This window comes from Catharus ustulatus, chromosome 3 (genome assembly GCF_009819885.2).
Source record: "Catharus ustulatus isolate bCatUst1 chromosome 3, bCatUst1.pri.v2, whole genome shotgun sequence".
Classification (NCBI taxonomy): Eukaryota; Metazoa; Chordata; class Aves; order Passeriformes; family Turdidae; genus Catharus; species Catharus ustulatus.
Genome location: NC_046223.1, coordinates 33,942,164 through 33,967,960, shown reverse-complemented (window position 1 = coordinate 33,967,960; position 25,797 = coordinate 33,942,164). Strand labels below are relative to the sequence as shown.

Genomic DNA, 25,797 nt, shown 5'->3' with positions numbered 1-25,797 from the left:
GGAGTAGTCAGCATTTAGTGTTCCAAATGCTTGAGTCATCCGAACTAACCAGACTTGTCTAAATGATGGCCAGTCCTGGAACTGCACCCACACTCAGACTTGGGCAGCAGGAGGACCAGTCAAGCCTAACACTGATGCTTTTACCACATGCCTCAGTGGTTGAGAACAGACCTCTTTCTTAGATAACATGTAGCCCAAGTGGGCCAGCACTGTGAGACACTGCACAAGAAATTACCTCTAAAGAAAGGTCTCAGCTGAAGGTTCCCTTAGCTCTTTCAGAGGAAATGAGTTTTCTCTCGCAGTAGTTTTGAAAATAAATGTATAGCAAAAGATTCTCTATCAAACTGGAAAAGTTTTGAGGAGTTACCCGCCTTTTTTTCCAGTATCTTTAGTAAAATCTGGCATGAAGTCACTCCAATCAATTCAAACACTGCAAAGTAGGACTTGAAAAACTGCATGCATTGGTAGCCCTAAAGACCAAATAACGTTGGGTACAAAGGCTCAGAAGTGTTTTATGCAGTCTATTCTGCAAACTTTCCACAATACAGGTCTAGTGGACTGTCCATTACAAGCAGTTTCCTGAACCATCTTCTCATAGGCTATTTTATCTAATTATTTCAGTTACGAGTGTCAAAGGAAGAATGGAAAACTAGAGCATATCCTTGCTCTTCTCTCAGGCTATAGGAGGAGAAAAACGCAACCAAACAAACCACACATAAAAAAAAGAAGAAAAATATAAAAGCTAAAACAAGATGTCACAATACCCGACTTATTCTCTAAGGGGAAACATGAGAAAATTCTTTGCTATCTCTAACTTTATTACCAGACACTATTCAGAACTCACAATGATAAAAGTCATAAGAGAAGGTATACAGAATAAGATCATACTTCATAAACTTCTTCCCCCTGTATTTTTTATGTATCTTTGTAACAATGTCATACACAGAAAAATAAGGGCTCATTTTTTATTTTTTCAGGTTAGCAGACAAGTCTAAAGGTTGGTCTAAAATACAGAAAAATTCCCCAATTTACCAAGAAGTCTTTCTCCACAGGAGTAGTCTTAAATAATTCTCTCTATTAATGTAAAACTTCTATAACTCTTTTCAGACCAGCCTTTCAATTTAACAGCACTGCAGTACCCCATTCAGCCATCTACAATGGAGAATGTGTTTAATGAGTATTATCATATGCTATCCAATCTTAGTATTTTCAAACATTTAAGTAAGAAAATACAACACAGTAACACCTGCAGTTTCTGCAGGTAAACAGGTACATGCTGGTTTTAAATGCAGCTATGATTCAAAATTACTGCTTTCCAAACCTTCTAAATTAACAGAGCTCTACAGCATGCACCTTGCTCATGTGTTTGGATCAACTCTATAAGAAGGCTCGGGGTCACAAGATTTCTCCCTTTCCTTTAAATCAGGCTTCTAGCAACCTTTTGTTTAGCACTGACTGTTTTGGTTATCTTTCTTTGTAAGGTCTGTGGATTTTCATCTAATAGGACCTTATTAATACGTACGACTGCTATGAATGAAGACTCAGCTGGACAGTGTTTAATGGTTTCCTCTTATTAAACACTGTAGATTTTTTTGCCATCTGAATTTTTGTAATAAAGGTTTTGATTTTTTCAGTGCTTGTGCAAATCCACACTGGATTGGATTTTATGGCTCTTGGTGCTTTTACAAGGCAAAAGAAAGGCATGAAATGAATGTTCTTATGGCAAAAAAGAAATAAAAAAAAGATGTATGAGTGCATGCTTCCTCAAGAATATGTAGAGATATTTTTTAAAAGCATCATGATCAGGTCATTTCTTTAAACCTTTCCAAGGAGCTGAAAAATTGCCCTTCCTGTATCCCATTGAGGGAATTACCCACTGAGTTGCTCTTTTTGTCAGTTTCTGGGAGCTGACTGGATGCTGATTCTGGAGTCGGCTGCCAGGTCTTCTCAGCAGAAAGCTCAAGTTTCTGGAAACTGCCCCAGCCAGCACACTGTGTTTGGTGAGCTTCAGTAAAATCTATATTTGCATGGTCAAATTTTGAAGAAACCCAACTATTAAATTAATTGGTGGATTTAAAGGACTGCATAATTTCTCAGGATACACATGGGCCTATTCATGAGAACTGAGGCTCAAAAAAACCCAACAAAACAAACAAAACTTAAATCTTGTTTCTTGAAGTAGTTGAGAAATACCAAGTTTCCTAAAATAATGAAACGTCAGAGCTTTCTCCTCATAACCATGTGAAGCAATGAGAACCATGATAAGCATTATAAGCAATTAAAAAAGTTATGTAAAGGTCAAGGCCAGCTCTTTAACTATAGATCTAGGAAGTTAGAAGGTGCTACAGAAATAAATTGAAAGTAGAAATACATTTAAAGTATGTTAATGAAACTAAATGAAACTTCACTGCCGTATTTGAGATGAAAGGCTGGAAAATACAACTCTTCCTGGCTGCTACTACTGTTTCATAAAAACACTTCAAATAAAAAGAAACACTTTTGAGGGGGGAAAAAAGAAAAGATTTAGCTCCGTACAGACTTCCAACTTCATCAAGAGACTAACTACAAATTGTTGACAAATTAGCTCGAAACAATTTTTCCCAAAATGCAGGTAACTTGTCACCTGTATCCCCATTCCCAGAATTCAACTAATACTTGAATAATAGTATACTATTTTCTATTTTTCATAAGAATTTAAATTTTACTGAAACAGAAGTCAGTGCATATAACTTTCTTCTACTCACTGATTTTTTTCCATATCTCTCTATTTAGAATGCAGCCACACCACCAGAACTGCTTTATAATTTCTGTATTTCCACTTTATATAATAACAAGAAGTCTACAGAAACAATGAAGCACTTCAGTCTAAAATTTCCACTTTGCCCTTTAAACCCTACTGAGGCATCAGGAAAAATCATATACTAATGGCTGCATGTGAAAAAAAAAATCCTACTCCTGCTTGCCATACTTGAAATCTACTTAAAAGTTATTTCAACTAACTGGAGAAATTAATGGGCATGAAACAGATGAAAAGCTGTAGGAGCATAGGAACAGACAGACACAGAGTGTTACTCCAATGGAAGTTGCTATGAAATAAAGAACCTTGAACATACTCAACTTCTACATCTCTACCTCTATCTGCAAAGTCAGTTGAAAAATATGAAAAGACTGGATTTCTTACTTTACACTGAGCTACAACAGTAAGAATTTGCAAACACCTAGCTTATAGCATTATTTTACTCTTTTGGCACTATAACTTTTAAGATATATCCAGAAAACGACCAGTTCTTCAATAATGTCTCTTCAATCTCAATAGTCCTCTGTATATCAAGTCACAGCCAAATATTACCATTAGCTTCCCTCTATTTCAATGTTAGAGAAGAAAAAAGTGCTTCTAACAGTAATTAACATCTCATATTAGGTCAAATATTCTGAGTTGGAATCAAAATCTGATTTTTCTGGCACATTTATAAGCTTTGCCATCAAGGTATGTAGCTTGTAAGTAAACATCCATTTTCTCAGGAGTATTACCATCAGATTGTGAATTATTTGATTCCTAAGTCCCTATAGAAACAAACAATTAAATACAGATTAGAAGTTGCATGGGGAGAGGTGATTTTTGTGAAGTCTTAGTATGTAGCCTGAGCACTTCCAATATTGCACGTGTTTCTCTAGAATATTCTTTGTTCCACAAGCCACTTTTATAAACGACTATATGTTGAAATAATTGCTTAATACAGAAGATTTTTACAGGTATGTGTTTTGTATACACAAATTTACACAATTTAAACAAATTGTTTTCCCTGTATTTAAAATAAAGGAGTAATTTTCTTGATTTATGGTGATTCTTGAATTTGGCACCAGCAGCCTCTTACAATGCCCCTTCAGGACACATTTAAGGCAGACAATGCCAGTATAAGAGCTGTGGTCCTTCTTTTCATCCTCTTACAATGAGCACTCACACAAACTCTTCTTCAAGAAATTATTCTTTTTCAATCCGAATAACTTCCTGAATAACCTGATCACACAGGTGCCTATCTTCCAGTGTCAGCACAAGCAAGGGCCTGGCAACATGTGGCCAGACATAGGCATACATTGCCACTCTAGGGATTTGCTTTTTCAGCAACAGCATAGGCTCAGACCAGGTTCAAATGACTGTGACTCTGTACTCCAAGGCTCAGCTTGTTAATACAGTAAATCCAACCATCAGGCTCCTACCACTGAATCAAAAAATGATGCAGCTAAATGATGCAGAGACCTGATCTGCTATGAATTCACTCTGCCAATTTAAATTTGTTCAAAAACCCAATGTTTTTGGTACGTTAACTTTGTACCAGTAAGCTTTATGCTGAATCAGGTATCATCTGTCCTTCCTGCAGCTGGCATAAAGTCAGCATAAACACGGCGTTGCATGCTCTAGCTAATTAAAAAGGAAAGTGCCTGTGTGCTCACACCTGATACGGATCAGCTCAGCACAGCTGAACGATCCAGTAGATCACAGATGCACTGTGAGTGACTGCTCAACACTTACCTGCATTTTTCACTCAGGTACAGACACACAACCTGCCACAGCCCTGATATGTGGAAGCTGATAATGATCCCCAGCTATTGCTGAAGTTGAGGAATGTTTTTTCCCTGCCTCCAAAGGACCAAGCCTCACAAGAACAGCTTGGGAAAAAGCAGAACCATTTGACAGAACAAAGCATTCTTCAGGATGACAATTTGAAAGACAATATTTGATTTTCAGGGAATTTGATCTAGGGTAAGCTAGATTTCTACCCATCCTACAGCAAGATACCACACACTCCAGAAAACTGACAGACTTATGACCAAAAGCAAAAAAGATGAGAAATACTGTGCTAACATTACACAGTACTTGACTGTTGTTGATTTGCTCTAGATCTTACAAAAACATCCTAATGAAAACCATGCTCATCTGCCCACATGTCACATAAGCTAGATACAAACAAGTGAGTTAAAAAAAATAAAAATCCAGCCTTATGCCTTTTATTCATTTGTTGAGCTGTGGCACAATTTTTTTATTATTCTGATTGAACTGCCTGCAGTATTAGAAATAATGGACAGGCAGTATAACAGTTGAGGTTTTTGGTGGTGGTTTTGTTAGGCTTTTTTTTTGGACAGGTTATAAATCTCTTCTTTATGCTGTCAAGAGTAAGGGAGAAACATATTTCAATAGCAACTTTAAAACGAAACTCACAAATTACTACCATTATGCTAAGTGCTAGATATCCCACTGTGCAGTTTTGCTTTGTGAATTTTTACCTTCTTCCATGCACACTTTTAGCCACTGATCGCACAGCCTTTCAGTGTTTTCTGCCTTTTCCTTTAAATAAACTGGCTCTGGCTCCTTCCATCTGGTTCCCCTTCCGTCAGCAACCCTGCACCTGTTCACACCTCCTCTCCTGTTGGATTCCACTGAACATTTCCTCCTCTGCCAGGGCTATTCTGGCACTCGCAACCTTTCTGTCATTCAATCCATCTGTCAGAAGTGAACTTTGTTTACCGCAAGCTTCTGCTTTCTTCTTCAAGAAGCAAAGCCCCTCAAGGTCATTGTCAAATGAACTGTCGGTGTAGATTTAAATCCACTTCTGCTAACCAGCAGCAGATGAAGTTCTTTACAGTCCTGTATTTGTGAAGATCAGTTTGGGGTATAGGAGAAATAGTAAGAAGCAAAAGAATAGCTTTTAATCATTATTTGTTAACTCCAACAGCTAACGTGTTTTTCTTCAAATACATGTATCTGCTCCTTCTTGCTAGGGCTAGCACAGTCTGAGAAAGACTTTGCAGAGCTATGTGAGGAAGTGGAAAAGGCTCATAAAAATATTAAAAATAAAATAATAAATTAAGGCTTTTGCCTCTCACTATAACAGAACTATTGACTAAAAATACAAAGAGAAAATGGGAAAAGTAGAATGAGTAAGTTTACAGTAAAACCTTAGAGCGGCCAACAGCACTAATTTTAAATTATTTCATCTGCAGCATTTTTTTTGCCTTACCTACTGGTGTTTCAAATGCAACACTATTTAAAGAAAAAAAATCAATATTTTTTCTTGTTTTCAAGACTTGTAAAACACACATATGCAACTCTTTGTTAGAATACTGCCTTCCATATTGAGGAAAATTGTAAAGATTCTTTGTCAAGGCTGAAACTAAATTCTTATTGTCAACAGGATACATTATTTTTAGCAATTCCTGTGTCCATATTTTTTTTCAGGATACACTCTAACAACCAAAAGTTCCTGAATTATTAACTAACCTTTCTGACAGTCTTATTCTTCTAAAACAAGAAATACCTTCAATTTCACAGCATACCTTGGTACCCTTTAAAAAAAAGAAAACTTTCCACCAAGATTAAAAACAATACCAAAAAAATAAAATACATATTTGAAGTTTTGTAAGCAATTATAATAAACCACCCCTTTTATTACCCCTTTGCCAAAACAAAATTTAAGGTAAAGTTTTCTGGGACCAAATCCAGGAGGTAATCCAATCTCATTAGCAGAAATGCATTTATACTTTTGTTAGGTCTGAATTTGACTTTAATGAAAATTGCATTGATAAATACTTCCAAGTTTAGCTGAATAAAAACTTAATACTGATCACTTATATGGGGATTAGTCCCTGCATTGGCAAGGAAGTATTTTCTTATGCTATGGTCTTCTTCCATAGGGAACTAGATGCAGGTGAACAAATGCACTAGAAATAGAAGAGGAACCCTGGTACAAAAAGAGTGTGCAGCAGTGTCCCACCTGACTATAAGGACACTTTAATTCCCCAGCGATTTAAGTCCTGTAGAAGCCAACTAACCAACAAGGAGAAGCTAATCAAGAAGAGATGTTCCTATTTCTACAAAACTACACCAAACCCACAGGGGCAACCAAGAGCAGCGCTCTATTAACCTTGCCACGCTGCCAGCACAGCCAGGGCGAGCAGTCCAGCCCTGTCAAGTGGCCGCCAGCAGCTCGTCTGCTTGCCCAGGACGGGCATCTCCCACTCAGCCTCCCCTGCCCAGTCGCTGGCGCAAGGGGTGAGGCAGGACAGCAGCCGGGCGGCCAAGGCTGCTGTGCTCAGGTGATTTTCTTTCCTCCCTCCCTCCACCCACCAGCTACCTTCTATGACAACCAAGGCTGATGCTCTTCAAGGTGAAGTTGGATGAAGTCTCCAGCTGAGGACCTTTTGTGTTCCCTGTTGAATTTTTTTTTCTAGGTAAGAACTTCAGGAGCAGAATTTTGCACAGCAAAGAAAAATACCCACAAATCAACAACTGCTGTGACCACACAAAATAAACAACTTTGAATATACTTCTGAAAGCACAAGACAGCTTTTTAAATTGCTGAAGTTCACAAATACCAAATGCTGACAGAAAAAGTACATTTTAGTTTATTGTAAAAACAAGCTTTTGATATACTTGAGAGAAAAGCTTTAGAACAAGTCACAAATAATGATAAAATCAGAACCATTTTTTCCAGTAGCAAATTCAGCAAAAAATCCAGCAGCCTTGAATACATGTATCTGAAAGACTTCTTTGGTTCAAAAAAATAAATCATTATCCTGTTGTCATTAGTCACACAAATAAAAAACCTAATTTGAAAGAGACCAAAGTAAATATTTGATACACACTCATAAACTTATTACTGTTAATGCTGAATAATAACTGCTCAAAACAAAGACCTTATAAAGATGTTTGTTTTCTACACAGTTAGTCTCTTCAGTGTTTCATCTGAATTCACCACTCGCTCCAAAGCGCTTTAAGTATTGTCACTGCTCCTGAAGCACACTACATGCAGTAGCAATTTGGCTGCCTCAATAACCTGATGTGATCATTGATGTAACCAGTTGCAGTTCAAATGCCGTGAAGAAAAATTTAGATGAACCTAATATTAAAATCTGAAAATGTATTATTGCCTTTTCCCTAAGAAATACTGCTTGTATGACAATAAATACAATTGTTAACAGTGTTAAAACTAGTTTAAAATTAATAATAATTTATAAACACTTTAATGGTCAAAATTAACATATGATTTTGTATTTGTTATTTTGTTCTTCACTTACATTTTCTTTTCCTCCATTATAAAATTTATCAAGGTCTTTATGTGTTTGTACAGTTACTTAAATATGTTTAAAATATTAAATAGAATGATATTCAAATAATTGTGTGTTATCTTGACACAAAGTGTATCAGCTTCGAAAATTTTACAACGCACTGCCAGAAGACGACAGAAACGATTTATTTCAAATCACTCAGTATCAGTCTTCATAAAGCAGCATATGGTCTTATCATGGCAGGTAAAATATTTTACCTTCTATAATAACGCAGAGCAGCTAATTTATCTACATGCTGTATAATCAGATAAACAATTTCAGCTGCACTATGAAAACCTGTAGGCAAGGGAGAAATTTATCCACCACCACTTTATTGATTTTCCACATATACATTCATATGATTGTTAACAATAGAGGCTATTCTTTCTTCCACCTCCTTCTTCAATTACCTTAAAGTAAAGCCCTTCTTTTCAGCAGTGAAAATATTTGCAGTTTCTACAGCTGCAGGACAAAGCACTCCGATTTTCACAGAGTTGCTCAGGGGAAAAGGAAGGAGGAACAAAAAAAAAAAAAAAAAGCTCTGCAAGATTCAGTTGCAAGTAAAGCAGAGTGAATGACAACTTTCAAAGCTACCACAATCATTTACTAATGTGCTGCTATAGCAAATAAGTCTAATTTTTTTTGACAGCACCAAATTAGATTTATTGCAGAAACTGCTGCATAAATAGCATATGGCTTTGTTATACTACCTATTTCAAATCCCTGTAATGTTTCCTCCCCTCCCTGCTCAAAATGGATAATTGAGCCAAGCTATAAACCTTCTGCAGACAAGATACATGCAAGTTCAAAAAGCAGATGCAGCATACGTTGGGGGTTTTTTTTGTCAAAAGTCTAAAAAACTATCACATAGCCTGATCAAACAAAACCAGGTAGTAATAGGTAAGATCTCCGTTGCTGCCCTTCAGGATTTTATTTCCCCTTTCCTCGACAAAATTTTGTTTTCATTTCTCTTTCAAGCCGACAGTCAACAACACAGGGCACGACCCCGTAATCCTCTCACACATGACTACCTCTGACTTGCACAAGAAATCCTATTGATCTTTACTTCTTACGTGAGTCACATTATTCATGTGACTCGGGATCAGAAGGCTCGGACCTCCATTCATTCCTCTCAAGCCCTCATTTATGACTAGGGAAGTGCCTCCTCCGAGCAAAAATAAAACATCAGAAAACTGGTTCCATTCATTGGAGGGGCCCAGCCCTGTGGGAAGGTGCCGACCTACAGCTCTCCCGCCTTTCGACGGGAGCAAAGTTTCCTCATCGCTCTCCCGGATCAGTCCCGGGACCCACGTGCTTTCGCATTTGTCACTCGCCCCACTCTCCGTTCGCTGTACCGCTACGGTAAAATACGAAACACGTAACCTCATGAGAGGGCAGGGCGGAGAGCAAAGCCCCGCGTTTTGGAGGGAGGAGGGGGCGCGGTGCGGCCGGCGGGACGCGCTCGACGCCGCGGAGGCCGCCGAGGGCCGCGGTGCCGGCCCGGGCCCGTCCCCGCCTCACAACTTTGCGCGGCCGCGGCGCCGAAAAGACCTTGGAAGGTCTCGCGTGCGGCCGGCGGGCACACCACTGCACACATCGCGCACGGCTGCGGCTACCCCGCCGCTCGCCTGGCGGTGGTCAGTCCTCCCAGCTGCCCTATCCGTTACTGTCTGATTAGCTCTGCGAAGGAGCCCCTCCCCGGCCAGCTTTGCCCGCCATCTGTTCCACACGCGATGGCTGCCGCCCAGCAGCCTCGCGCTGCCCTCCTACCTGGCACCCGGCTCCCGGCCTTACCCCAAAGTGCTAACACAGGTTCTCGCTGCTGGCAGAGTCAGGATTTCATTACTACTACTTTGACAAGTGCAGGGTTGTTTGTAATTTCTCTTTTATCCTGATTTTGATTGTACAACCACCTCCCACTGATTCAGTTTGCTTCAGTTTTGTTGCTCACAGATTTTACTCTCCACATTAATCTCCCTCTGGCATGTTACTGCATCTGTTCCCTTTTTTATTATTAATTTTCAAATTCCCACCATTTTTGACAAAAAAGAGGTAATCTACACTCTGCTTCTGCCCATTTCATTTTCTTTAATTTGGAAGATAAGTATGAAAGCGTGCCAAAGAAGTTAATTCTCCGTTAACAGTTTATTTTCTGGCATCCTGATGCCTTTGTATATGAAAACCAGATAGAAATAAATGTTGACTGAATCACAACAACATAGTTGCAACCGTCCCTAAATTTAATGAAAAGTAAACATATGAAGCAGAATCTAAAAAGTTTATTAGTTATCAGAGTTGTTTCGTGTTATCACTCATCCCTGCATTTTAAAACAATGCTTTTGCATATGATGAGCAGACTATAAAAAAATTAAAAATCAGTCACTGGTTACACCTTATTTCTGCTTCCTCCCCCCACACCCCCAATTCTATTGCTGTTATTGGTCCTTTCTTCAGTCAGTCAGTCTGAGAAGATTAAGTATATCTCAATCATTTAATATGAATAACAACATTTCTCCAAAACTCCTTCCCAGCATAGATGATGGACTCTGAGGTGCTAAAATTGTTGTTAAAGGCATGGTATTAAGCATGTTGCTAATAGACACTACTAGAGAAAAACCAAACAATAAATGCTAACTATTGTGCAACTCCCTTGAAGGCTGTGTATAGTCACCAGGAAGTTTACATTTTATCATTTAATAGTACAGCCTAAATAGGGAAAACAATGAATGAGGCAGGCTGCAAATTCTAACAAGGAACACTGGTGATGACATACAACTCATCACCAGAGCTTCAGGGATTAATGCCACATTAACCTGGAAGGGTGTGTGCTTTATTTATCATGCATGTAATAGAAATTAGCCTTAATGGAGTCACTGAAAATAGCAAGAAACACCAATGCAGAGCAGGATGACTATAGCACTGCTAAAACCCAACTGGCATGTCCTTAGATATGCTGCTTTCTAGAGATCATATAATATTGTCAAAAAGAGGGAAGAAATATCACCTAATGGGGGAAAAACAATAATCAAGAAAAACAACACTGACTGACTCACTGTAATATAAACTTTAGTCCTTCAAGAGAGTGACACAGAGACAGGGCAGTTTGGTGGCTCACCTGAACATGAAAGCACGTGTTCATTTAGTAATTTTTCCCCTATCTACAAGCTGACCTTCTGAAGTTCTTACAGTGTTTCATATAAGCAAAGAAGAATAATAAAATTTAAACTTAAGTACTGCTTCTATTCTAGTCAATTGTATTTCCTATCAAATTTCAGATGATATTTCAGTCAAAAATATCTTGAGTCATCTATCTATCTATTTATCTTCATACTTAAGAAAATGCATGGTGACATAATAAAATTTCAATTTTGATATTTGATGATTCCCTCGCTTCTTAGGATTTATTTAACTTGTTTGGCATATGTGAACAAGAACTATATCTGACTGAAACTGAAACAAATAATACCTCCAGATCTGGTTTGAAAGAAAAAGAGGAATGTTTTTTAATGATGGTTCTGTTACACAAGAATAGTGAAAATTTTTTTTACATTAGATGGCACCTTAAGATCCGGACAAGTTGTCAACATCTTGCATCTTTTATATGATCTTTTCCATGAGCATATTGACATGATTTTTAATTACTATTTTCTCATTAAGTAAAGTACAGTCGACCTGTATGTTTTCTACTGTCTGAAGAAGGGCTTCAGGTAAGCTTAATTAGCAACACCTAACCTTGCCAAAGTAAGAGCAATTTAACATTGACTTAAGAAATAATTTCGCAAGATTATCCTACTACAGTAACCTCAAAGCTGAAACTAGGGCAAAAGAAACTCCCAAGAAAACTTTAAACAATCATGGTCAGTCTCATAGCATGGTGACGTCTATGAAGTTACATGACTGACAAGCAAAACTATGCAGTACAAGTTCTGTATTTCCCCAGTCTTTTGAAGACATACAAATTAGAATTACTAACTAGAGTCAATAGCAGAAAGTGCATGTTAATAGCAAGTATATCTAAGCAACATATTGCTCCAGGAAGAAAGGTGACAGGAAAAAGCAATTTTAAACTCTGTGGCAATGGTTTAGAATAGCTAATTGTAACCTTTTTTTCTTCATTTTTAACAAGTACATTTTGTTAAGTTAGAAGTTGTTTAGTTGGTAATCAATCAACAGTGTCTGAAAACTAGGATACAGCAAAGAAGTGGGACTCTGGAGAATAGTGCTGTTCTGCAGAGTACTTTCTCATTATGACACAGACTGCATGTTTTTTCTCATTTATTCCTTTCATATACATTTATCTCATTTTTGTACATTAAAATCCAAAGTTCTTGTATTCATTTTAGAATCCTATTTATTTACAATATCCAAACTTAGAATCAGTGGGTTAATGAAGCTTTTCTCCTTAGTAATGCAATAATTCCTACAAAACAAAGAATTCTTTCTGTATCTCTTCAGCTACCTCTAATTTCTGCCAGAGCAGCAGAGACAGGTCACGCGAGGCAACAGAAAGACTATCCACAACAGTGTAACAGCAGTACAGGCCTCCCTCAACTCCAGCGTTGTGAGAAGACTTGGAGTGAACCAGCTGGTCCTCTCCTGAAAAGAAGAGAATCAGCAAGACGAGGCCAAGGCCAGAATACCCAAGAGATGCACTAAATCAGTGCAATTTCTGCAGCAACCTCCCACAGGCAGGACTCTAGAGCTTAAAATCTGTTTTCCTTGGCAAGCGCCACAGTGAATGAGTCTACAACCCCCATAGGATTGCTATTACCCCTACCCTTCAAGTATTTTCACTGACACAGTTGCCATTTGAGGTGAAGGAATAATTGAAAGAAGGCAAACTGTAAGTGAATATAATTTACATGCAACAACTATGGATGTACCAATCCATGAAAAACATAATGAGTTTAAAAAAACCTAATTCCACTAGAGACATGTAACTTTTTTATCTTCACTAGCACAGAAAACCTGTTCTGTCAGGAGGTACCTGAGAGGAAGAAACAGTACAAGCTAAGGACAAGTGTAATTTCAGTAGGAGATGTCTTCTTCTGCAAGGCAGGGAAAACAGGTGATACTATGAGAACATTTCAAACCCTGCCCTACAAATTTAAGTTCAAGAGGAAAACAGGTAAAAGATCAGAAGCAATGAATCGTTCATCTCTTTTCCCTCCTTCTTCAAGCAACATCACCTAACATATTCCTTGAAAGGAGACAGACATTCCAAGTGTACACAAATATCGACAAAGTGATATAAGAATTTGGGGAATGTCAAGAAAAAAAAATAATTTGAACCTATTTCCCATGTCTCAATGCAATCCATGTCTAATATACACTTTTCTAATAAATACATGTCAGCATAGAAAACATTTAAATTCTTGTATGGAGGTGCCAAACGTGAACACACAGTAATACAAAAAAAAAAAAAAAACCAACCAAAGAACAAAACCCAATCAACCAACCAAATCCCCCAAACAAATGCCCAAACAACTGAAAAAAACCTCAAGGAGATCAGGATGTTGCAGAAGAGTGTCTACACTAGGTCAAAGGAACCATGGCAGCTCAGCATCTGTCTCAAAAAGCAGGCATCTGTGAAATTGTATGAGAATAGGGCCAGCACAGAGCATTACTTGCCCAAAATACTGTCCTCTGCCTTAATGATTTGCATCTCAGAAACTTTCCGAGTCAGAGACCATTCATCAAAAAGCTACCTGAATCATCTGTATGTTAGGTATCCAGCTTTAATTACTTTGCTATGTAAAAGCAGGCAATAGTTATCATTTTTACATTTTGAGTATTTTCACAAAAAAAAAAAAAAATTACAAATTCGCTAGTCAGATTTCCTCCAAGATATCCAGAGCTTTATTGCATATAATCAGCCTTTGCTAAAAGGAGAGTGGTAAAGCCATTTGGTTAACTATCACAACAAATCATTATTAATAAAGTTCTGCTAAATCCAAACTTTAGATATCTTAACAACTCACCCAAAACTTTTTTCAAGTTCATTAACCTCTAGCATATTTTTTTCTCTAAATACAGGCTGTTAGAGTGGTACTTTCTTCCATCTGTTAAACAACCGTGCTCTGAATTACACAGAAATTTAGCTGAATAAAAAAATGATTCATTGAATTTAATAGTTTAGACAAGGCTCTATTTTATTTCCATTTACTCAATGGCAGAATTCTCACAAAGCCCAAAAAGTACAAGACTTGGATAAACACACAGACTTCTGTTAAGTGATAAAAATCTGAGCTTTTTTTTTCCCCCATGAAAAATTTAAACTAACTTAACTTTTTCCCTTAAGTACTGAGTAAAAGCTGCCAGATTTGTTTATGGATGTTCATTCTTGGGGGGAGCAGGGCAATGGAACAAAAAACCCACACACAGAGCCAAAAGCCTGCAAACGGTTGGACAATAGCATTTTCCAAGGCAAAAGGAGAAACGTTATGCAGTTACCCAAACTCAAGTTGCAATGAATAATTGGCATGTCAACCTTCTGGAGTTTTCTAGAAGCATGTAATGAATAGTGCAGCAAAAGACATTGGGAACTATACCCAAGGATGGAATACGCTCAGGGGAAGTCTCTCATCACACAATGCATTGTACTGTATCTTCACTGAGCAAGAGACTGAAACACACTCCTCACATACTTGAGCTTACCTCATACAGAAAAAATTATGTTCATTTATATATTTATATACATATTCCTGGCCATTCTGCTGAAGAAATTTCAGGGTATTAATCTGACAACTCCTATGCTCAAAGGTGCTGCTCTACACTACAGTCTCAACATTTGACATGTATTTGTCCTACTAAGCACAGCAACAGAAAAAAGGGTAGCTGCAGTCTCCCTGGCTCTTCTTCCTGCCTAAAATCATGCCACCTCACCATCAGAGCTGCATATTGCCTCTTCTACACACTACTAATCCAGTTTTATAAATAACTGTTCATAACTCACTTTGTAGTTCATAACTCGCTTATTCAAATCTCCACTTCTAACACGACTGAGGGCTGCCCGTGTAGTCGATGACTGCAAGTATCTACAACAACTGTGGGGAAGCCTGTGGCAAAAAATTAGCAGAATGAAATTGGTACTACAGCATGTAATAGGATAAGGGGTACCTGGTGAGGTGCAGTTGGTGCTCAGATTTACTCAGCAGTTCTGTCAGTTTTAGGCACTCCTCTCTGGCTCCTGTCACATCCTGCTGGGCTTGTTCCAAACGCTGTTTGTTTCCATCCAGCTCTAATCCCAGTTTTTCTATTTTCTTAGAAAATTATAGAACCAAAGAAAGTATATTTAAGAAATACATAGAGACACATTTTAAGACCAAAAAAATTATCTCAAAGTACCTGAAAATAATGCACACTTCTGTTTTTGAACAAAATTAGTTACTTGATAAAAACTACAAAACAAGCAAATTAAAGTATTTGAAATTATATTCTTGTGAAAAGACAAAATTTGCTTCATATTTAAATGCTCCAATATACTATCAATGTTATTGTGTTCATGTGGCTTAAGAGTACAGGCATTCAAGTATTTTCCATTTTTTCATGTGAAGGCTCCATATTTGTGGCCTGAATTCACTGTGCTAGAGATAGAAAAGCAGTGGAACAGTGGCCATCTTCAGAAGCTGTTTGACATAGAATAGCTCTCGTCGTAATGAATTACCATTTATTTTTTTAATGCCTATTACATAACCAGTGACAAGGGGGCATTTAGCTTTTTCACCTAATATTACACAAGAGAATAAAGCTAATTTTGTAATTTTACCATTATTGAAAAGAAGTATTTGTGACTTCTACCTGAATCCTAAACATACCAGCTACTGTTAATACTGTTATTTTATTAATGTCATTAGTCCTTATATGTCAACATAATAACTGAAGTTGATGAGTCTATTAATTTACTTTACAAACAACCACATCAAGTTTGCACGAGCAGCGTCTTCAATTCCAGTGATACATATAGACCTGTGTTATCCCAATCATATTGTCAGCCATTTAAATATTTTTATTGAAATTCTCAGAAACAATATATTTTTCTTCAAGTCCCTGTACAAAATACAAGTACCTGTAGGAATATATCTGTAAGACAATACTATACTTTGTCCTAAGGATGCTTTCAAGAAGGCCAGTAGAGTACAGAATAAGCTGACAATATAGTTTTATGATGTAGTAACTGTTCTGCACTAACTCTCTACATAAATATTTATTTGTCATTGGGGCTGGAGGCAACTTGCATATTTTTCAGTGAACTCTGTGAAAGGTCATTTGTAGCACAGAATTAAATTGTTCATATAAGAAGTTAGTGCTGAATAGCTATTATACTTTAAACTCATACCATAGCTTATTTGTGATAGCTTCCTCATGTAGACAAGGCACAGCATCTTTTTTAAGTATCTAATAAAATTATTCATGCATTCTAAAAGAACTAATGAATATAACCCCACCCCAATACAACATTTGAAGCACCTACATAACAACATTCTCTTTTCTTCCTATAAAAGTGTTAACCTAAACTACTTACAGTAAGTTATGTTGTTACACAAATACAATCTCTTAATCCAGAAAAACAACACCATTTGAATAGTGTTGGGGTTTTTAAAATTTTGCCATTAATTTAACTGCACAATTTTTTGCCCCCTAAAGAGCACTCAACAAAGGTTCATGAAGGAAATTTTGATTAGAATTTAAATGTCACCTTGCTTTATCACATGCACCTCCTACCAAATTATATTGGGAATTCCAAGTTCAAATGCAAAGATAGTAAAACTGTCTACAAAATTGTTAATAGTCTTCCCTTCTAAAGAATATAACAACCTATTACACTGATGCAATATTTTAAAATCAGGTGCTCAAACACATTCAGTTACAAATGCTTTGCATTTTCACTTTTCAGACTTTTGTGTATTTTAAATAGAAGTCTCAGTGGGTTCTCCATTCTTCTTAACAGTAGCAGTTTATAAGTGTTATTTCTCCATTCATAGCAAATAAGGACATGAACTCTTCACAAGTTAGATAGGGAAATTCTGCAGCATTCCTAAAATCTGCTTTAAAAGTATATCCATTCAGCACACCTTTTAACAAACCCAAACCACAAATTAGTCCAAAAGCATCAGCTGAGTACTTTAAAAAAACCACAACCACAGCTGAGAATATAAATACACTCTAGATGGCTCCTTCAGGGAAAAGTTTCAAGGAACAGATGGGCTTTACACCATTGCCTCGAGTTAAACAGGCTCAGTCAGGTTTTGACACAGACCCACACAAGGAAGCAAATTCCAAGTGCAAGAACCTCTGGTGAAAATGTTTCGTTTCCATCAGCCAGATGTTGAACCTTCAGGGCTGAACCCAAGAACACATGCATAGATTTTAGTTGTCATGAAAGTGCAGGGGGAAATTCTCAGATAGGGAAGTGTCACTTCATGACAGGATCTTTAAACATTCACAGGTGTCTTATCATTTCTATTAGAAGTATCAAGAAAACAAAAAGGTGGTTTGAAGAACAATTTTACCTGTGCTATTTTCATCAGTAATTCCAAAATCCAGTATCAGCTCCTTTAAACTCATGCACATGCGTGTTTGTGCACGTGTGCAGGTATACACAGACACACATAAACATCTTAAAATACCAATGTTTGGAGGTGCTTGTAGCATGACCTATATTTTAGAATTCTGGTAATGACCATGGCAGAAATAGCAGACAACCTCATGAGAAAGGGATGGCAGAAAAATGCCAATAAATAAAATTTGTTAACAGCAACTCAGAAACAGCCAATCCAGGCACATTTAGGCTTATCAACTAAAGTATGCTTTTTGAAACATCAAAAAACATTCATTCAAAATAATTTGGTAGGAGCCACACGCCGCACCGTATTTACAGGCTGAAAACAGCTCATACTCAACACTATGGGGTTTATTTCAGTTTAAAAACTCAGGTAGTAGTTTGAAACATGAACCTTCAGAATCTGAGACATGTTAATATAATAAAAAATAGTCCTCTTCTCTCTCCTGTTAACAGTAATAGTCTCAGAAATACACTCTATCCTGAATTCTGAAATAGATCAAGTCTAGGCCATCATTAGATCATCACAATGTAATCGGGATTTAACCTACAAAGAAATTACAGAATCAATTAATATTTTTCACTGTTCCTTCAGGGAACCTTATCAGTAGCATTTTTCCCAACTTTTACTCAGAGTAATTTTTGTGTTACTTCAGTTACCATTTCTCCTATCAGGAAACTGTAAGTAGTTCTGTAGCTGCTATCCAGGCCACAGTGTAATTGCAGGGAAAGAAACAGAAACAAACCAGCAACTGAAGCATTTTGCTGACAGCTCTGTTTCTCATGCAGTGTTAACTTGATCCCTCAGTGCCTATCACCTGTGATGCAGCTTTTTACCACATGATCAGAAAGTTATTTCTTCAAGGTACTTAACTTTTCAATGTATGTGAGAGACAAGAGATGGAGCACAGAACTGCAAAAAGACAGATGACAATCTTGCATTGAAGAAAATCTGAAACAGATTTTCAGTATAACAAGGAACAGAATTATCATAATGTATACGTACAACAAGACTACATTAAGGTTAGAACAGGCAACTTCTGGTGCTTAACTCTGCAACTTTAATGTTCTTATTACTTCTGCACATAATTTCAAAAGTACTATTTAATATGTCTTCTTCTGCAGTTGCCCAAACTCCCAGGAATATCAACAGGCACTTTGCCATGGAAAGATGATAGGCTAAACCTCAGTAAGACAAAAACCATTATTAGTAAGCTGAAACACACTAACACCATCCTGCATCTATATTCAGCTTAGTTACACAAAAGAAGTTTTACTTAAACAAAAATGAAGCATGGGTGAAGTACCACTGCAGTAAAATTTTCAATTATTCTTTTTTCAGTATTATCACCAACCACCTTTTATATTTTAAGTTTTCCACTTCAGAGCACATAGGACCCTTTTGTATCTTTTCTTGAAGCACCTAAGTGTTTCACTTCTCATTCAAGAGTTTGTGATGCATTTAATAATTATCTTCAGATTTTTACAATGCATTTTTAGGGGAACACACTAGATACGCTCATCAGTGACATAAATGCAACTTGCTGGAAAACACAGAAGATGATTCCTCAAACACTGAATCAATCCTCAATTACCCTTTTCATAACCTGACATTATCTTCACCTAACAATACTTATGCATGTTGCAAAAATGTGCTTTTTACTTAACTAGACATCTCTATCTCTGTAAAATGTGATTAAATGAAATAATTTCATTCCAAACAAGTCAAATTAAAGATTAAAATAATTATTTCTTTTCATACAAATGCTGATTCTATTGTATGCAAAAAATACAACTTTAAATTTCAAACTAGCAATGTTTTTCATAGAATTTTACATAAAAGCAAACTGACAGAAAAGACAAATACTTTTTTTAACAAATAGAATGATTAAATGGTGATAAAAGCTTGCACTCTGAAGAAAATGCAAAAATCCCCAAATTTATAAGACTTTTAACAAAATGAAAAATTAACTAAAACCAAATTAATTTAAAGTGATTTATGATATTCACTGTTGTCCCAGTATGTTCACACATCAGGTAAAAAAATACACAGTATAACCTAAAAAGGAAATTCTGCTCTGACTATATAATTGCCCAAATTCTGCAGTAAAATAATTCTGGAGAGTGAAATATTAATGTGAATTTACACCACAGTTTTTGTTTCTTACTTCATTTGCCACCCTTACTAAAAGATTGAAGAGGCATAAAATAGAACCAAAAATAGAAGAAAAAATATAGAGTAATAAAAAGTGAAATATAATCACTGTGGTGGGTATTTGAATGTACATCCCCAAAAGGCAATCGACATCTACAAAAACATGCACACTTCAAATTAAGACACTTTTACAGGCCATGATGCTCATAAGCTTAGCCTCACTTAATAAAGTAGTCTTCAAAGCAGAGAGACCCGTGACAATGCTCAAGACCAAGTCTTCCAAAGAGCTGTCCCCAGTGTGGCCTCACACATACATCTAAATACTTTGTGTACCATTGACAGAAAATTTTTGCAGTCTTTCACACTGATCTCAATTCATGTTGCCTTTCATACGTAACAATATATTAATTCATCAATCAGGGACAGAACTAACTGGATTTTCTTTTTTCTTCTTAAATTTATTAAAAAAAACCCTCAAGACAAGAACTGGTTTTTGTATAAAGATTTCAAGTGTTTTATTTAGATTACTATAAGGCCATATGCAGCAGGGGTCATTTGCAGTCATTTCTATCCTAATCCTGATATCAATCAAGCAACTCTAGGTTCAGAGTGGTCTCTAAACCTCAGACCTCCCAGGCATGGCCATCTGACATAGCATATTGCACCTGAAGTACTATCCAACTTTGTAAAGAGAGTTAGGGCCATCACAAGGTTAACCCCCACCACATCCCAACAATGGCTTTCTCCCTTTTGCACTCTATTTGAATTGCTGCTGCTTCCCATTCAAATCTGAATGAGAATACAAAGCACTCTTGAAAGCTACATGTGGTTTCAAAGGGGAAACCTCCTTTCTGGAAATAGATTTATTATAAACTGAGAATATACCAATATGTACACTGGGGTTTAAGAAGTTCTAAAAGGCTAATTCACAAAAACACAGAGGACTACTGCAAATTCTACAAATCACTTAGCCTAAAATAGGAATCTGAAAACCTTTCCTGACAGGAAGGGCAAGTAACCTGAGCAGAAACAAGAGGAGTAGTCCCAAGAAACAAACATGGCTCCTGTGGAAAGTTTTTTTCTATATGGCTGGCTCACAAATCAATTGATCTGTAAAGACCAGAAGGACAAGAAAGATATAGGCTAGATAGCAAAGTAGAATGTGATTTCTCAGACGGCTATTACCCTAACCTGATCTGGTGGCACTGTTGAGTTCCTTAAAGACAAGAAGTTTTGTGACTCCACTTGTACTGCAAAGTGTGATGGCACCTGGCAGTACCACACACCTTGTGTGCTCCACTACAAGGCAGAGACTAAAGACAAGAGCCATCACCTATGCAAAGGCCGCCAGCCACAAACCCTCTGCTTCAAAGCTGATGGAGAAATAACAGAGATTGAACCCTGCCGTTTCCTAGGAAGAGCAGGTGTGCTGGAAGAACTTTATGGGAACAGCATGGAGGGTGAATGTGTTTAGAGGAGCACTCTATAAAATCTCACTGAAGCAAATTTGTTACCTGCAGTTGTTAGCTGGGGCAAGAAAAAAAATTATGTTGCAAAGTATAGATTTATGAGTACACACATGCAATTTTTAAATTAAGAAATAATCTTTCAGGTCCGTTCTTGTGCAAACTCTTGAAGAGCAACACAGTGCCTGTGGATAAATACCCTGGGAAACAAGAATGGCTGAAACATATTATACAAGGATTTTACCTCATTATTTCCATGAAAACATTTGCTTTTAATTTGCCAAAATATGTGACCTACAGTATCATTTCAGGAACAAAACTTCCAATCCCATAGACATTACTACAGTCACATTTTAACAGAGAACATTGCTGTACTACAGATTAGCTCAGCAGCCACCAGCAGAGATAAGAAAGTGATTTTGTTCACAGTGGAAGAAGATGATTTTTTTTTTTGGTTAATGGATTGTACAGGTGGGAGATGGGGGACCATGAGACAGTGCAAAATACATGGTTCACTTGCTGATAAAAATTTCAGAAAAGGAAGGATGCGTGCAGAAAGAAGGAAGGGGAAGATTACACCTACTTCATTATTGAAAAACTGGAGAGAACAAAACCTGTTCCTTTTATCCTTCCTAACACTATTTAAGACTGTTGATGTGAGATTGGTTCTTACTTCCTGGACAGCATGAAGAAATAGCTGAAAAGAAAATCTATGCAATAACAACTGACAAGTGATAGGGACTTTTACACTCTTTTTCTTCTGATTGTTGACACAATGACTATTGATAAAAAAACCATAAACCAATAGAAACCAAGTATTTATTTAAGTATGCAAACCCAGTATATCAAGATATTTGCAATTCTTTTCCTATTTGAATAATTTTTAATGCATATAAACAGTTTTTCCATATACTGTGGGGTGACATCACTATGGACAACAGAACAGGGATCAAGGTTACATAGGTCAAACTACACCTATGAACAATAAAATCCTGATCCTGTGTTATTCCTCTTAGCAAGCTAGATGCTTAGGGAAAGCAGAAAATGCAGAAAAGTGAGTAAAGAAAAGTCTACTACTGGGAATCCTAGTCCCAAGGATTTTTCTTAAGGAATTTAATGAAGGCTGCTCATACCACTGATCCTTGAGGAATGGATGGTTGATAGAGGAAAGCTATGCCATAGCAGAGGAGCAGCAGCCATATTATAATTTTATATATATATTGCAGGGTTGTAGGTCAATGTCTTCCTCAAAAATCTTGAGATGAGCAAGTAAGTTCAGATATAAAAAAGAATTACGTTCCTCCTGAGCAGGCCAGAAAATTAATATCAAAGCAAGGCTTAAAGTACTGCCATTTCACTCCTTATTTACTCATTTTCCAATTAATGCATTGAATGCACAAAACAAAAAAATTATTCATTAGGAAGAGTTCAGTTACAGTAAAGAATATCACACTTCCTTAATGCTTTCTTGTCCAAAAGTAATTTGGGTTTGCTAATTTTAAGACCGTTATACTCAAGGTCAGACCAGGTAAGAAAATTTCATGCTGACCGTTTCACGCTATCTTCTGAGTTTTGGGGGTTTCCCCCCTTGCCAAATATGACTCAAGTATACGTTTACTGATTTAATAAAATTTCTTTTCTAAACAGAATTTTTAGAGCATCTTTATAAGTAATAAGGAAACAGAATATCAGATACAGATACAGATTTTTACAAGAATACACATAACATATAATCCCAACCCCTCTTCACCAGTTATTAAAACTTGCAAGTTTCAAACATCTGGTGATATGCTGAATGTCACAGCTGTTGAAAACTCTAGTATTTTAAAGCCTGACTCATGAAAGCTTGATATCTATTCATAAAAAGACATTTCAGTGAATCATGGTCTTTAGAAAGGTGTTACTGGTCTTGCTTTGGATAATCTAAAGCATTTCCAGGATATATACCCAAATACTTGGCCTGAACTACTTTTGATGAAGACAGAGTCAGTAATCTTTCCTCTTATAACATCTAAATTAGGTTACTATAAATCACGGATTTATGACAAATGAGATAAACATTCCCAAAATACCCTTTGGCAAAATGCTTTTGGACTGCAATTTTGCCAGATTTTTATTTGTCTGCAAAATTGTCAGTCTATAATGTACAGAGGCATCATTTAGGTTCTGTCATACTGCACAAAAATGTTTTGGTGTGTAGCTCTTCCTATTTGTATAGGTTATGCATGTCAGTGAGTCTCAACTTCTTTTTATTTGGACTTATGAATTGCAATGCAGGCAACTCTTATAAACCTGTGGGTTTTAGTACAATGTTTCTAAAGCTTTTAATTCTGTAGCCTAGAAGGCAGGCAAGAGCATTCTGTAATCCCCCCTTCAAACTGTATCTGCCCAAATTTAAAGATTTTTTTTCAGGTTAAGATTACTAGCTTGGATTTATTTCTACACAAAGTATTTATCATGTTTTGTGGAATCAGATAAAACAAAATTGAAAAGCTACAAGGACACCACAGCTCCCAGTGGAGCCATGCTACTGGTAAGAACTGTCTAATAAGCAGGATGCCCAAATTGGCTTGGATTGCAAAACCCAATATTAAAAACTGTTTTCACTTCTATATGATGAAGCTTGCAAGATTTTATACACTAAATAAAAATTATTTCAGACAAACAGAAAGCAAATTATTAACAGTGAACTTCATTTTTATTTTTATAAGGCAGAACAGAAAAGAGCAAGTGATGTTAATCTGAGGCATAATTTCATAGTGTGTCAGAAGTATGATTTCTGTTAGAAATGCATAAATTATGCCATGCAGTGCTTACAAATTAACAAAAAAAGTATTATAAAAGTGAAGCCCTGCTGTGTCAAATATGCCACACAATTTTTGTTCTAATAACAGCAATTTAGGTTAGGGCGTGACTTTTCTCTGATATAGCTGTGCTAGTACAACCCCTAGTGTGGACACAGTTTACTGCCATGAAGGCATTATATTCGTATGATTTATAAAGCTTGTTCCTAAGCAGTAAAAGTATTAAGTAATGCACTGTTATTTCAGCACAGCTACATCCACAATGGGAGGGCTGGCTGAGAGAGAAGAAGAGAGGGCTGTAGGTTATGCTACTTTACAACATATCGGGCCAGAGGAACAGATGTGGGTGTTGTGCAGAGAAACTGTTTGGTACGTGTCTTTCCCCCCACCTCCCTCTGTAATCCTGATGTTAATCAGGATCATGATGGATGATATAACAAAACAGCTATTCAATTTAAATGGCAACATTGCTCATTGCTTCTTAATTTTTAAGAAATATTAATGCAAAATGTTAATAACAGAGTTATGACAGATATTGACACATGGGTATTAGTCCTAAGCAAACAATAAATACAGGGAAAAAGATATTAAGGTAAAAGGGAGTAAGACCAAAAACGTATACTCTCTTTACGCTTCCTAATGATATAATTTCAATTCTGAATAATATTTATAAATGCCAGTATATGATAAACACTAACCTGTATTTACTTGACATACAGATATATGTGTCTGGTGATCCTAAATTGTACATGTGGGGCTTTCTGCCTATTCTGACACACCTGAATAATTTTAATCCTTTTTTAAAAGTCACTCCATGTGAACTAAGAAATGTCTTCAAAACTGTAATTTATCCACAGCACAATTAAAAATACAATTATACCTCAAGAAACAGTAAACTCTCTCTCAATATAATAAAAGGCAATTCAGAACATGAACCTTTGCTTTTGAAAGAGAAAGAACCATCATTTAATACAGAATAGCATGAAAATACTCATACATTATTGTCTCTCTACTTTAAAAAAATAAATATGTATTTATTATGAACAGATGGTGGCCAAGGAAGGTATCAGCTTTGTCTCTTAGCCAGAAGGTCAGGTCATGGCTGAGAGACCAAAGAACAATTATTATTTGCTATTCAGTGCCACATAAGATAAAACATTTCAGGTTTTCTTTAAATACAAAGATAGATGTGATTGAACTGTTTTTAATTTTTTAAAAACAAAATAATTTGCAGTAACTTATTAACATTTGTTAAAATTTGATTTAAAAATATCCAGCCAACAAGCAACAACAGAACAAGGCACTCTAACACTCTTCTTGGGTTGCCTTGAACGTGTTAAATAATCCGAGGACATATACAGAACTTTTTGGGTCACTGGATCCACAGCTAAAAAACAGCTGCTAGATACTGAGTCTAAGAATTTCAAAATTGTTTGTGTTCCTTTATTTTGATGAACCAACAACCATATTTGAACAATATAATAACATAATTACTCATTATCGTATATTTATCTAATTATCTAATAATTTTTGCTGATAGGAACTCTCTCTCAGATAATTTCACTTTATATCAAATTATAAATCACCACATTTCGCTGTATTCAGCAACACACTGATTAGAACACCAGTATGTCATCATATGAGGTTAAAATATTTTGTTAAATTTTGTAATTTGTTCAAAAGGCAATCCTCAAGCAAGTTGAAAAA

At 36.5% G+C, this 25,797-nt stretch overlaps 1 protein-coding gene across 5 annotated transcripts in view; it reads right to left on the bottom strand.

Moving 5' to 3' along the window:
- The window catches only part of SDCCAG8 (SHH signaling and ciliogenesis regulator SDCCAG8), a 107,170-nt gene that overhangs the window by 52,509 nt on the left and 28,864 nt on the right, over positions 1-25,797 (bottom strand). For all 5 annotated transcript variants that reach the window (XM_033054280.2, XM_033054278.2, XM_033054281.2 and 2 more), the window contains exon 13: positions 15,223-15,365. In XM_033054280.2, the coding sequence (XP_032910171.1) occupies positions 15,223-15,365 (143 nt within the window). The remainder of the gene's footprint in view (positions 1-15,222; positions 15,366-25,797) is intronic.